The 12787-nt window shown below is 41.9% G+C and overlaps 8 protein-coding genes and 1 non-coding gene across 9 annotated transcripts; 4 read left to right on the top strand and 5 right to left on the bottom strand. All coding sequences in view use genetic code 12, as the record gives it.

The window, feature by feature from the left end:
- Positions 1-326: 326 nt before the first annotated feature.
- Positions 327-1337, top strand: PHO86 (Pho86p; the record flags this gene model as incomplete). The annotated part of the gene is made up of 1 exon (XM_002617030.1): positions 327-1337. One exon carries the CDS (start codon positions 327-329, stop codon positions 1335-1337), a length of 1011 nt encoding a protein of 336 aa, XP_002617076.1.
- Positions 1338-1418: 81 nt separating this feature from the next.
- FOB63_005279 (uncharacterized protein) lies at positions 1419-2738 on the bottom strand (the record flags this gene model as incomplete). The annotated part of the gene is made up of 1 exon (XM_002617031.1): positions 1419-2738. One exon carries the CDS (start codon positions 2736-2738, stop codon positions 1419-1421), a length of 1320 nt encoding a protein of 439 aa, XP_002617077.1.
- Positions 2739-3134: 396 nt separating this feature from the next.
- Positions 3135-3473, bottom strand: FOB63_005278 (uncharacterized protein; the record flags this gene model as incomplete). The annotated part of the gene is made up of 1 exon (XM_002617032.2): positions 3135-3473. One exon carries the CDS (start codon positions 3471-3473, stop codon positions 3135-3137), a length of 339 nt encoding a protein of 112 aa, XP_002617078.2.
- Positions 3474-3792: 319 nt separating this feature from the next.
- On the top strand, positions 3793-4509 carry FOB63_005277 (histidine phosphatase family protein; the record flags this gene model as incomplete). Its single annotated transcript, XM_066102472.1, has 1 exon — positions 3793-4509. The coding sequence occupies one exon, from the start codon at positions 3793-3795 to the stop codon at positions 4507-4509; it is 717 nt and encodes a 238-aa protein (XP_065958236.1).
- A 376-nt stretch (positions 4510-4885) lies between these two features.
- Positions 4886-5956, top strand: FOB63_005276 (trifunctional uridine nucleosidase/nicotinamide riboside hydrolase/nicotinic acid riboside hydrolase; the record flags this gene model as incomplete). The annotated part of the gene is made up of 1 exon (XM_002617033.1): positions 4886-5956. One exon carries the CDS (start codon positions 4886-4888, stop codon positions 5954-5956), a length of 1071 nt encoding a protein of 356 aa, XP_002617079.1.
- A 43-nt stretch (positions 5957-5999) lies between these two features.
- Positions 6000-7604, bottom strand: FOB63_005275 (sterol esterase; the record flags this gene model as incomplete). Its single annotated transcript, XM_002617034.1, has 1 exon — positions 6000-7604. One exon carries the CDS (start codon positions 7602-7604, stop codon positions 6000-6002), a length of 1605 nt encoding a protein of 534 aa, XP_002617080.1.
- Positions 7605-8366: 762 nt separating this feature from the next.
- On the top strand, positions 8367-8440 carry FOB63_005689. Its single transcript has one exon. It is a non-coding gene; the product is annotated as a tRNA-Asn (tRNA).
- Positions 8441-8617: 177 nt separating this feature from the next.
- Positions 8618-9547, bottom strand: IFG3 (Ifg3p; the record flags this gene model as incomplete). Its single annotated transcript, XM_002617035.1, has 1 exon — positions 8618-9547. One exon carries the CDS (start codon positions 9545-9547, stop codon positions 8618-8620), a length of 930 nt encoding a protein of 309 aa, XP_002617081.1.
- A 1607-nt stretch (positions 9548-11154) lies between these two features.
- On the bottom strand, positions 11155-12111 carry MRS4 (Fe(2+) transporter; the record flags this gene model as incomplete). The annotated part of the gene is made up of 1 exon (XM_002617036.1): positions 11155-12111. The coding sequence occupies one exon, from the start codon at positions 12109-12111 to the stop codon at positions 11155-11157; it is 957 nt and encodes a 318-aa protein (XP_002617082.1).
- Positions 12112-12787: the final 676 nt, after the last annotated feature.

Genomic DNA, 12787 nt, shown 5'->3' with positions numbered 1-12787 from the left:
TGAATGCGAAGCAAAGAAACGGAGATAAAGAGAACAAGAGAAGTTAGGAATACTGGATATTTTAGCGGTGAATAGAAAAGATGTCTCGGGCAAAACAAATCGCAAATCGCATATATGTCTAGTCTAGCCCTTGCATAATTTTGACCAGAAATGAGAAAAGCATACATGCCTCGCATACGCCTACGTTTTAAGTAAATGCCCACGTGCGATTATTGTCACCGATGAGAGCCTGCATTTAACTTATGTGAGATTGACTTCCACATACTATATCTACATTGCATAAAACTCTGATCTGACATAAGTTTGCTTAAATTTCTACTTGAAAGATGGTTAAACAAGTGGAATTGAATCTTTCAACGCCTTTGAAAGCTGAGGCTGATCCAACTATTAAGCCTATTCCATTGGAGCCCGCCTTGGCTACTGCAGCTCTCACGTTGCATGGAGATTTTTACAGACAACTCCAAAGTAAGGCGAATCACCATATTTTTTGGCATCCTATTACCCAATTTGTCTTGACTTCAACTCTTTGTGGTTTCGCATACTACACATATTCGGAATTGATTGAAATTTCCGATTCCATCCCCGAGTTTTTGTTTTTAGCATGGAACAACAAGTATCTCGTGTCCTCGTTCTTTCCCGTGATTATTTTCTTGATTGGAACAATTGGTATCATCAGTTTCCTTGTTACTGATGAGTTCCGCGTTGTCAGTGACAGTTTAACGGACGATGCAACCATGCTGAAGATTTTCAGGTTTCCATTGCGCATTTATGCCAACTACGATGAAAATGACAAGAGCCAAAACTCCTTGGCCTTCATTGAAAGCGCTTCTCAATCTACTGAACTTATAGAATATCGCGAGTCTCCTATTGCAATTGTGACTGTGATTCCTTTGCCTGACAAGTCTACCTCAGAGGTTTTTTATGCCCGTATCACTGGCTTACACGTTAGAAAGGTTTATGCCAAGGCGGGACTTCAGAACGAGCTTATGGAGATCGCAAAGCTTAAAGCCAAGAGCTTGTGTTCTCGTTACGTTGCAGACAACAAAATTAAAACGAAATCAATGAGGATAGTCCTTCTTGCGGAGGGCTATACTACCGATTCTATCATGACCAAAATCTTCAAGGAGAACAACTTTAAGGCTCTCGAGTCCACCACTAATGTTAATCCATTCTCAGACAAGCAAAGTGCAGACACCATATTAAAGCTTATTCCAGTTTCTTTCTTGATGAAAATTTTTGGTATTTACAGAGTGACGTATGAGCTCGAACTTGAAAGCACAATTGAGGATGTCCCAAAGAAGAACTCAAAGACAACTGCGAGAAAAAGAAAGAACTAATGAAGAAGGGGAAATAAATTATTTTAATTCATATTTAATGAGACATATGTTGGAAGACTACCAGCACGTTCAATAAATTTATCAGTCCAAAAGTCCACCAATTCTAGACTTCTTCTTTTGTTTCTGTACACGGTAAATTATTGCCGCTACCCACACGATTAAAGCAAAAATACTCGCGTAGATAATAAGTTTAAGGAAAGTGAGGAACCGTCGAATCCACCGACGTACAAATGTCGCCTCGGGATCTCCATACTTCTCCAATCTTCTTTGTCTCGCAGCTTGTTTAATTCTTTCCTCAGACTTTTTCAATCTAACCAAGGATTTCCTTTTTTTGTGTTGATTTCTGGACGGAGAACCCTTGTTTGGTTCCTCCTTAATCATATTCTCAAGCAGTTCAACCGAGTCAACAAATTCCTCGTTTTCTGGATTGAATAAGGCAAAAACCTTATTTGTGATAAGATCAACATTCTCAGTCAAGTCTCCGGTTTCAGCAGAGAATCCCAAATACTTGACTGGAGGGAGTTTGATGTCTGTTAAAGTGAAGCAGTTGTGCCAGTCGTCAGAAAAATGAGGGTTATAATTGAAATCCACCGATAAGTAACCATTTCTGGTATATATTAACCGCATGCGGCTTTGACCCGACAGTGGGTTCAAAAGAGAATGAGCGGTACATCCAGCTAGCTCTGTATCTACTCCATCGATAGATTTATCGTACCTTGTCTGACCGTCACCCAACATCACATTGATGTACGGAAATTTTCTTTTTGCTCCATTTTTGTATGTGTCAATGAAGATACCCAAACCATTAAACCTGTTTGCTGCACCAAAGACTTCTCCGATGGGCGACGGTTTGTCCACTATCCAAATCGCCAATCCATCAGCTACTAATGATGCTTTTGATTCACTGTGAATGTGGAAAGTTAATTCCATCTCGAAGGATTCAGCCTGAATTGGCATTTTCGAGAACATATTTCCAACTTGATGTTGACGGGCAGACGTTAATCTCACGTATTCGTCATTTTTGTATATTATATCACCGGCCCACTGCCAGTTGGCAGATTTCAACGTTGTCTTTTCCAAGTAGGGAGGCAGGAGCTCTAGGTTTCGGAGCTCCACCTTTTTGACCAGTACGTCCCGATCTTTGTTCTGAAACATATCGTTGATTTGCTCCGGAGAATATGCATCATCGCCTTTCTTGCTGAAGAACAAAAAGTAGACAACCAAAATTAGTGCTAATAATGACACTGCCAACTGGACAGGTCGGGACCTTGCCAAAAACGACATTCTGCTGCACCCGACGTTCTTCGATAGGAAGGAAATACCTGCGCTTTCAGTAGTATGGTATAGAATGACGATGCGATTCCGATACGGAACTCTCAATCGGTCATAGAATATTCTCATTCATTCTCTCTCAACCAAAAATGGTGATTCGTGCTAATAAATATGATTCTTACACATGAAAAATACACTTCTTTATTTGCATTTCATGGTGTGCTAAGTGGAACGCTTGTGAACTTTAGTAACATTGACGGACGTTAATCTCGGTGCTACAAGTTGAAGCCGACCAATCCGCTTTATCGATCTTTTTCTAGGTATAATTAGAAAGACGTCTCGGAGAAAGTATTCTGTTTCTCGACAGAACATCTCTTTTGATATGTTCTCTCAGCTGGACCTGCCCTGTTCAAGACCCTTCTCACCTTGAGTATTTGATTTGTTCTGTAGATCATACGTACATAGTATTCCTTTGAAAGATTCATTATTCATACTATACACAAGAACTATAAATACAGAAGCTGTTCACTTTCCAAAAACGACTGTCCGGATGGCTGTGCCCAAGGTTTCCTTCTTTTCTCCTCTGAGGTCAGCTAAAAGACGCTCGTAGTACTGAGGATTGCCCTTTGGCTTCAATAATTTATCATCAAGCTTGTAGTAGTTCTTGTACTTGTCGTTGACCAAGTCTCTTAAGGAGATGTATTGCAATTTCAAATCTTCCTCACTCACTGAATCCATCAAGTCTTTATTCTGGAACCTCTCCAACTGCACATCCTTAAACGAAGCATAGTGCTTGATTTGTTCCTTTGGAAGGGTTTTTAAAAGGGAAATGATCTTTTCGGTGATTTGAGCTTTCAGAGACATTGGTTGGGCATTACATCAGTGACGCAGTTTTCTCGTTTCTATTACAAAACACCCGTACACCTGAAGCAAATTGTTCTGGAGGAGAGCCTTAGTTTTCATTCATTGTTTCGTCATTTATATTTCTTGGGGTTCTTAGTGTTTTTACAAAGTTTCATTCACGAAATGCTTGTTCATGATCCCTGCCAAGTATCTTTGTGTGCGCTGTAGTATATTGATATTTTGTCACATGATGCACTATGCGCCTGCTACTAATTCATCTCGGAGTGATTCGGAAAAACAAAGTTATAACTCTCTTCCCAGAAAGATTGCCCTATAAAAAATGAAAGCACCAACGCCTAGAGTGATCTTCGTTCGTCATGGCCAAACAGAATGGTCGAAATCGGGCCAATACACTTCCATCACTGACTTGGAACTCACCCCATTTGGGGTGAAGCAAATGGAAAATACTGGAAAGCATTTGATAGGAGACTCCCCCTTTCAATTGATTAAGCCTAAAAATTTGAAGTATGTCTTCACTTCGCCTCGTACGAGAGCGAAGCAAACTGTCAAATTGTTGTTGGAAGGTGCTGATGGAAGTGAGAAAATTCCAGTGATTGAAAACAACGACTTGAGGGAATGGGAATATGGCGATTATGAGGGCCTTCTTACAAGCCAGATTCTTGATTTACGTAAGCTGAGGGGCCTCGACAAGGATGGGCAAGTGTGGAACATATGGGAGTATGGATGTGAATCTGGAGAAAACCATCTCCAAGTTACAAAGAGAGTGGACAATGTGATCAGCGAAATCAGGAAATTGCATAAGCAGGCATTAGAGAAAAATGAGGCGTGTGACATTATTGTAGTTGGACACGGCCACATATTGAGATGCTTTGCTGCAAGATGGATTGGAAAACCTCTCAATAAGAATCCGCAGTTTATGTTAGATGCTGGCGGAGTTGGTGTTTTGAGTTACCAACATCACAATATCGATGAACCGGCTTTGTTCTTGGCGGGGGCTTTTGTTGTTCCAGTTGAAGAAGAGGGTGCTGATTTGTAATTGGCAATTGGCATACCACTTTTGTGCACTTTAGAGATAGAAATCATGGCAATAGTAATGTATGTAAACTATGAGCGAAATTTTTTTACGTAGTAATAAGGTAACTCACTCAATTGGAAGTCTGTCTTTCTTTTGACATTGAAGAATCTCAGATTCAAGTAGGACTGCAACCGCGAAGAATCTCAGATTCAAGTAGGACTGCAACCGCGAATTGGCGTTGCATTGAATGCTGCAGGTTAGTTCTTATTTTCGTTAATGACCTTTGTGTCAAAAAACGGCACCGCATCTCACAACCCCGCTTCAAAATAATCTATTTATACCCTTGATAGTATTTCCTATTGAACACTTCAAGTGATTTTTCAATCAACAGAAATAGATGCACTTATACAGCAACTCTGAAGGTGCCAAAATACCATTATGGCTAGATTGTGACCCGGGAAATGATGACGTTTTTGCCATCTTGCTAGCAGCCTTTCTGCCATACTTCGATCTTTTGGGGATTTCGACTGTTCACGGCAATGTCCTGCTCGAAAAAACAACTCATAACGCGGTGGCATTATTAGATGTGCTAGAATTCAAGCAAGATGAGATCAAGGTTTATGTTGGCTCAGAAAAGCCCTTAGCCATAAAACCAATTCATGCGGAATCTGTGCACGGAATAACTGGAATTGGTGGGGCAACTTTGCCTAAGAAACCAAGAATCGAAGTTTCCTCGGACATGGGATACTTAGAAGCAATGAGGCAGGCTATTTTGTCCCATGCGGAACAGATTTGTGTCGTTTGCACCGGAGCCCTCACGAACTTTGCTAAACTTATTACCAAATATCCGGAAGTGTGCGATAAAATCAGATATGTATCCATCATGGGAGGCGCTATTGGCACCGGAAACATCACCCCGACAGCAGAATTCAACATCTACTGTGATCCGCATGCTGCCGATGTGGTTTTCAAAGAGCCTGGATTGGCAAATAAGATAATTTTGACGCCATTGAATCTTACCCATACAGTTTTGGCTACTCCAAGTGTCAGAGAAGCAATCCGTGGTAGTGGGATTGAGGCGTCAAGTACGAGGGACATGTTCTCGAAAATCATTGCATTCTATTTCGAACACTATAAGGAGTGTTACGATGGTATTGCTGGACCGCCTGTTCATGATCCACTAGCTGTTTTCCTATTGATAGCTATGTTGGCAAGAGAGGAGCCCTCCCTTTCTCACATTGCGACAGTTTGTGATTTCCATTATCTCCAGCGAAACGTTGAAGTCGTTGTTGGGGGAAATGATCTGGGTAAAACCGTCATTGTAAATGGAGATTTGGATCCATTAAAACACGAAAAGAATGGGATATATATTGGTATGAATGTTAACAGGCCATTCTTCTGGGAATCGGTGATTCATGCTCTTGAATTGGCTGATAGACAAGTCAAAAATAGGCAGAGCAGACAGTAGAAGCTACTTAATAAACAGTATTCAAATAATTATTATTGTATTTTTATACAGAGGACTTCAACTCTTCTTCAATGACCATACCAATTTGGCCAATGACATTCAGTGACCAGATAACATCAAGGTGATTGAACTCAGGTATACGAACAACCTTCAAATTCTCACCTTCTTTGTAAAAATGTCTCTCATAATGGCACATATGCGTAGCTAATCTTTCTCCATCCACCAAAAAGTCCAGGCCTGCGATGAACAAAACCATTGGAACAAGTTCCTCTGGATCGTTAAAATCAAACCAAGTTTCTTTGTATGGGAAAAAAGTTTTAGAGTCATCAGTTAATGGGACCGTCTTTGTCAAAGGTTTAGGAATCACCTTTTTATCTGGAGAGCTCTTTTCAAGATCAGCGGAATTTCCCTGAGGTTCAGAACTTTTTTCTTGTTCAGTGGCACTAGCTTCAGAATGTGGTATATCTGCTTCATCAGCATCCACTACCAAAACATTCTCATTGCTATTCACAGGTGTGAATGCATAGTTCAATCCTGTTTGAAAAGCTTCTTTCGGCTGAAGTTGATTGGAGAAACCCTCTTCAACCAGGTATGAAAGCCACCAAGACATGAGCCTCAGCGACACATAACTCACATTGAAAAGAAACTGAATGCGAAGTAGTTTTTTATCAGGATGGCAGTTATTGATTCCCCACCCAAAAAGGTATTTGAACATTTGGTATGAAAGCGTCGCAAAGAGCCTAGTAGTGCCGATTAATTTTCTAGTGGTTCCCAAGATCTTCATGAAACAGCAAATACCGAAAATTGCGTCATAAGCTCTGGGGCTTCTATTGTGAATAAACTTAATGAAAGTTCTGTCATGGAACATAGATCCGGGAAAAATAGCTGGTGCCAATGCAAAGAATTTTTCTATCTTCTTATGGTATTCAGTAAACTTGCTGTTCCTAAGCATAAGGAAGGATTGGGTACAGCCTTGCAGATGTCCAACTAAGACGAGCTTATCGTGATTCGGTTTATGCAGAAGAACATTATCCATAATACAAGGTAAGTCGAACGAGGCAAGAGACCGAATATCCCAGTCCCAAAATTCTTCATTGTGCATGAGATTTCCACTATAGTGTTCATGTTTAGGCTCAAATCCACACCGATTATTTCCCATCCACACGTCGTAACCTTGCTCAAGGAAGTAAAACGGAAGGGAGTTTTGCCCTGGAGTCAACCATGCCCCGGAACACAGGAGAAGACCATGTTGCAATAAGCACGGTTTTCTATTGTTTCTCTTCTCTTCAGTATCCTTCGGATCGATGAGCCGATGCAATGAAAGACCGTACCCATCTTTGGTGATAATTTGATACTCTTCCAAATCTAGACCTAGTTGAAGGGCATAATACCTCAAGTCTTTCGTGACCTTCAAGTTCTTCATATCAGGAAACGGTTCTCTTACTGTGTAATTGGAAACAGAGTTATCCTTTTTGGGAGCATTTTGCTTCTCCCTTCCAGAAACAAGATCCCGGATGTGGTAAATTATAGCTCCGAAGAGGAGCAGGACAAGGAAAAGAAAGGAGCCGATTGCCGAACAGAATATGTGAAAGTGCCTTGAGACAGCGGCATGTCTAGCCTTTTTCTCAGGAGGGTCAAATTTAGACATCAATAGTTGTTATTTGCAGAAAACGAGTGTGTAAATGTTATGTTTTGGTACTTCTGGTGAAGACTCTGAGGTCAGCGCGTTTGGGTATAGGGCACCTCCAACAAGGAAAACGCAGGGGTATCAACTAGAAGATTCAAGCAATTTGAGGAACTGAGTACTAGTATTCCCGTACATCCAGAGGCTTGCTTCTGTATTATAGTAGATGTTTATGGATATTGGAGATGATTATCCTGCCGACATCAATCCTGCAGGTATAAAACTGCATATTTCACTTTCAATAACAAACAAATGATACGATAATGTTCTTGTAGTACGTATCTTGAATTGACCAAGAATAAGGTTCAATCAAAACATTCGTAAACCGAACATCATTTTCGAGTGTGTTTTTAGCGAAGCTTGAAGTCAAAATTTCGATGGAATCTGCGTTGGACTAAATCTCGCGAACCTTCGTAACGAACAATAGCGTGTATTGTATGGTTACGATGAAATTATTTTTTACTTGAATAGGATAAAATAAGATGCTTCGAACACATGCAGAAGCTGATGAAGAAATTTGTAATCATTATTGATTGCTACCCCATCTTCTTTAATTAGATGGGTGTTTTGAAAAAGGGAAAGCTTAACAGAGCGTTTCCGATGTTGATAATGTTCGCGGTTGATATTACTGTTACAGTTACTATAACTTCCATCGATAAGCAAATGATTGAGATGCTCCTAACCCATGTAGGCCATATTAAATTGAGAAATTTTCGCAGTAACAACGACTCCGTGGCCAAGCTGGCTAAGGCGTAAGACTGTTAATCTTGAGATCGTGAGTTCGATCCTCACCGGGGTCGTTATATTTTTTTCTATTTGAATGACTACTTTCTTAGTATTTGCCTACTTCTATTTTTTTTTTTTTTTTTTTTTTTTTTTTTTCATTCATGATTATTTTTATTATATCTGCTCTTCGAATATTTCTTTGTTTACCTACTTGCAAACAGTAAGAGGAGGACCGTCGCTGAAAAAGCAATTTATAGCTTCGATCTACCAAGAGCTAAGCCTACAGCCTTCGCTGCCATACCTAAACCAGCCTGATAACCGTAGCCACTAGCTCCATAATTGTGCACGAGCACTTTACCTTCTGAAACTGTTTTTTCGATTCTGGCGCCACCATGTCTGCTTGGGCGCAAGCCTGCTGCAACACGAAGAATCTCCAAGTCAGAAAAGTTTGGACCTCCTGGATTAGCAGCCAAAATCTTAGGTAACAACTTGGTTGTTCTTTGCAAGATATCATCCGTCTGGTCTTGTAAAGTATCTGCAGTCCAATCGTCCTTTTGAAGAAAGCCCCCAAGAATTAACTGGTCATGTGAATAAGGCCGTTTAATGATGTATGTCGCATAGTCCGCTCCCCACCTCATCGCGTTTTCTTTAATGTGGGGTGCTTTAACCACAACGACTTGGCCACGAGTAGGATACACGTTTGTGTCTTCAACACCTCCTAGTTTCCTTGCACCAATACCGGTGCAATTGAACACGACCTTGGTTCCATGAGCAAAAGCCTGGGACACATGGGTAATCTTTCGCTTCTCGAAATTGACACCCTGACGTTTCAAATACTGTTGGAGTGCTTTCAAGAATTTTGGACAGTTGAAGTTCCACGTAGTGAATTTGATTCCAAAAGCTACCCCATGAGGCAATTGAGCAGAGGGCACTTCTTGATAGTCACTCAAGTAGGATTTCAAGGAAGAAATTTTTGCTTGAGAAGGCTGTTCATCCCAGTACTCACTGGAGGGGAAACGGTCCAATCCACATTCAGGTCCTCCTAATTTCCTTTGCAAGGCACCTAAGTTCTGGTAGGTGAATTTGTCATATTGCAAAGTAGGAGCATCGTCGCCCGTGATACATGAAAAGTTTCCTCCAGCGTAAGGGGATGTATAATTGATGGACTCATCTCCTGGCATGAATTCCGCGATCACCTTGATATGTGAAGGGTCCACCCCATTTTCAAGAAGCTGATACGCTGTGTATAAGCCGACAATTCCGGCCCTGGAAGATATGTTAGCAATTTATTAGGACACAGAAACCTTAAGCAGTACTTACCCTATGACAGTATAGGTTGACATTTGTCTTGCTGAAGGAGATTGCGAAAGCCTCTTTATTTATTCGCACTCTCGTCGGCAATCGACTACCGGAGCGCTTATCACCTACCGTATTGGGAAGCCATTATGAGTACACAAGTCAGGCCATTCTACACTCATCTAAAATGGCGAGATTTTAGAACTGGAAAGACACTTTGGTATACGCCAGTTACAATCATCGTGTTGTGTGATGAAAGACAGGAAAAATGGAAAAAATGCGAAATCACTAGATCATGGAGTATGCGGGTAAATGTAGACGAAAACATGTTCTAATTTCCCTCCTCTTCTAACTCATGCCTGATCTCGATTAGAAAAAAATTACTCAACCAAATGAATCTATGATATCACATATACCATTTGTATTATTTCCTTATGTTTTAATAACTCGGTGTTAAAGAACTCTATCAACGACTGAATTCGTTGTTCAGCATCGGTTGACGATATTAATGCAATTTTTGTGGATGGTTGCGCCTTTGGCACGACCGTCTGAACCTTACTTGTAGCATGCCGCAAATACCCGCCTACAAAAAGTGCTCCGGTGCGAATCTCGCCTGGGGCACTGGTCCTAACGGCCCAGTGCGGGTGGGAAATTCGGTGGTTCGCCCCATCCCTCCCCGTGCGTCTTTCGGGGCGCGCGGGGCGAAAAAATGCTCCTGAGAGCTTCCTGGGCGGAAATATTTCCGCCGGGCGTCGCCATCAGAAATTCAGCAGGCTATGCTTGCATGGGAGGCGGCGCGGATGGTTGGTCTCTCACAATGTGGAGAGGCTGTTGAGTGCAATTTGCGGCCCTGGCACCCGATACCGATCATTGCTAGAAGTCAGGTTTTCTTTTTAGAATGAGTTTATTGTTTTTGTTTGTTCGTATGGGCATTTTTTTATTGCATCTTTTTATTGCATCTTTTTATTGCATTTTTTTTTATTGCATTTTTGTTCTTGTGTTCTGCTGCTATTTCTTGGGAGGCCCTTCTTGTGTGCGGATTTGACACAGATTGACGCAGATTCTGGAACAGAGGTGCTGACTCAGATGCGCGAATATGAGTGCGAACAATTTCTACCACAAGAGTCATCAGATGATTGTAGCTAGTATCCGGCGGATTTTTTCGTCGTTCCGAACCGAGGAGGAGGAGCGGTCATACTCACGAAGTGCCTTCTTCAACTTGTTGGGATTTTTGGGCAGTTGCGTGATGTTCTCCTTCGTGGCACAAAAGCTTTCGAAACATGGATAACGAGTGATGGCGTTGGTAAATACATCAGAAATATACATATAGGTAAATGTTGTTTCGTATGCAATGTAATGGATAGTAGACAATGTGCCTATACTTGAAAAAACCACCACTGAGAGAAAATTTGCCGTATCCGTTTATTACATGTCCAGCAACGCATATATACACTAGGCCGTTGCCATACAACCAATACACATGTCCGCAATCCTAATCTCTTAACAATACCTCCTTGGCCATCTCGTAAGCGGTCCACGAAATGGCAGTGCTAGGCACATTAAATATGATCCGGGGTTTCAATCCTCGCATAAAGGCACCAAAGCCACCATGTCTGTATAAAGCTCTTGCAGCGCTGCTAAAACCATTGACGTTTCGTAATGACTCATTGGTTGAAATGCCTCTTGTTTGCAAAGCGGTTTTTATACAGTCAAAGGGATTGGTCAAGGCTGCAGCAATTCCTCCAGCAATTCCACCAGAAACACAGTGGTAGTATGGGTTATAAGTATTTTCAGGGTTCAACAATGACGAACAGTACTCGTAGAAACCAAAGTTGAGCGCAGCAAACGGGATATTTGTAAACAAAGTTGTTGGGTAAGAGATGAAGAATGCACTGGCACCCTCTGTCTTATAGATGGAAAGTGCAGTCAGAAGAAGTTTGACTGAAGATGCTTTCGCCTCATTGCCCACCTGCATTCTCTGTTTCAACACATCAAACGGCGTCATCAAAGCATCAGAGGCGATAGTAGCAGCAATTCCAGCTCCAGAAGCAATCAACGGATGGCTCTCGTCAGTGACGATTTTGGTGGAAGAAGAGTTTGTTAGGCGATTGACCAACATGGTTTTGGTTGCTTCGAAAACAGAAAAGTACACGGCATGTGCTGGACCTGCGCCCATCACGACAGAAGAAACACCACGCCACAAAGCATAGGCACCTTCACTCGAGCTAATGCGGCTGATGGACGAAATCACAGAACGGCTCGACGCCTGGCCTGATGCTATAATCTGCATTCGGGTTTTGATTGAGTCGATAGGATACATCACTGTGTGTTCCATGATACCAGCAAAGGCACCAGCAGAGAGATGGGCGATGATGCTGGCATCTTCTGGAAGCGCCTCGTAGTCCACTTCAAGTGTGTCAGCCCCAAGTTGGTGGGGATGGTCTGCCATGGTTGGATGGTAGAATCAGAAGAAGAATAATAATGCCAACGACAAAGAGAAAAACAGCAACAGATAGCAGATGTTTGCAAGATAGACCAGTGGCGCTAGAAAGTTTTGCACAAGCAGAGAAATAATTGACCCAGAGGGAGTACTCTGGCGGAAAGATGGAGAGTCGGCTCGTCGGACCCGAGAATTTTTCAGTGCGGCCGTGCACAGAAAAGCCGTGCGAGGTGTTGCTGGCACTCAAGATGGACCATACCCCAAGCTAGCGAAATTTTGTTTAGTAATGGTGACCAATCTGAAATGCTTTTGTTCCAGATGAGGAGCCTAGACCCAAAGATCTTTACTCATCTCACTCTATGCGTGTTCTTGTATTTTTGCTTATTAATTGTTTGTGGTCTCGAATGAGACTTTATATAACAGAGGTCGGAGATTGTGTCGGCTTCATCCCGAAGCAGTGCGTTCAATTAAGAAAGACCGCCTCATACAAGTTTTCTTTGTCTTTTCTCAACTACAAGTAAATGGAACTCATATTCATATAAATATAGGCCAAAACTTGGGCCTCAGCGTTCTCTTATTGCACTCTCTTATCGCCCGCACTCCGACCACGGACTTCCCTGCATTGGGCTGAACGTCTCTCCAAACATCGTTACATAATCAGACCAAGTTCTGGCCTAGTCACACG

This window comes from Clavispora lusitaniae, assembly GCF_014636115.1.
Source record: "Clavispora lusitaniae strain FDAARGOS_655 chromosome Unknown tig00002663_pilon, whole genome shotgun sequence".
In the NCBI taxonomy this organism is placed as follows: Eukaryota; Fungi; Ascomycota; class Pichiomycetes; order Serinales; family Metschnikowiaceae; genus Clavispora; species Clavispora lusitaniae.
The sequence above is the reverse complement of the archived record's forward strand: the minus strand, read 5'-3'. Positions and strand labels throughout refer to the sequence as shown.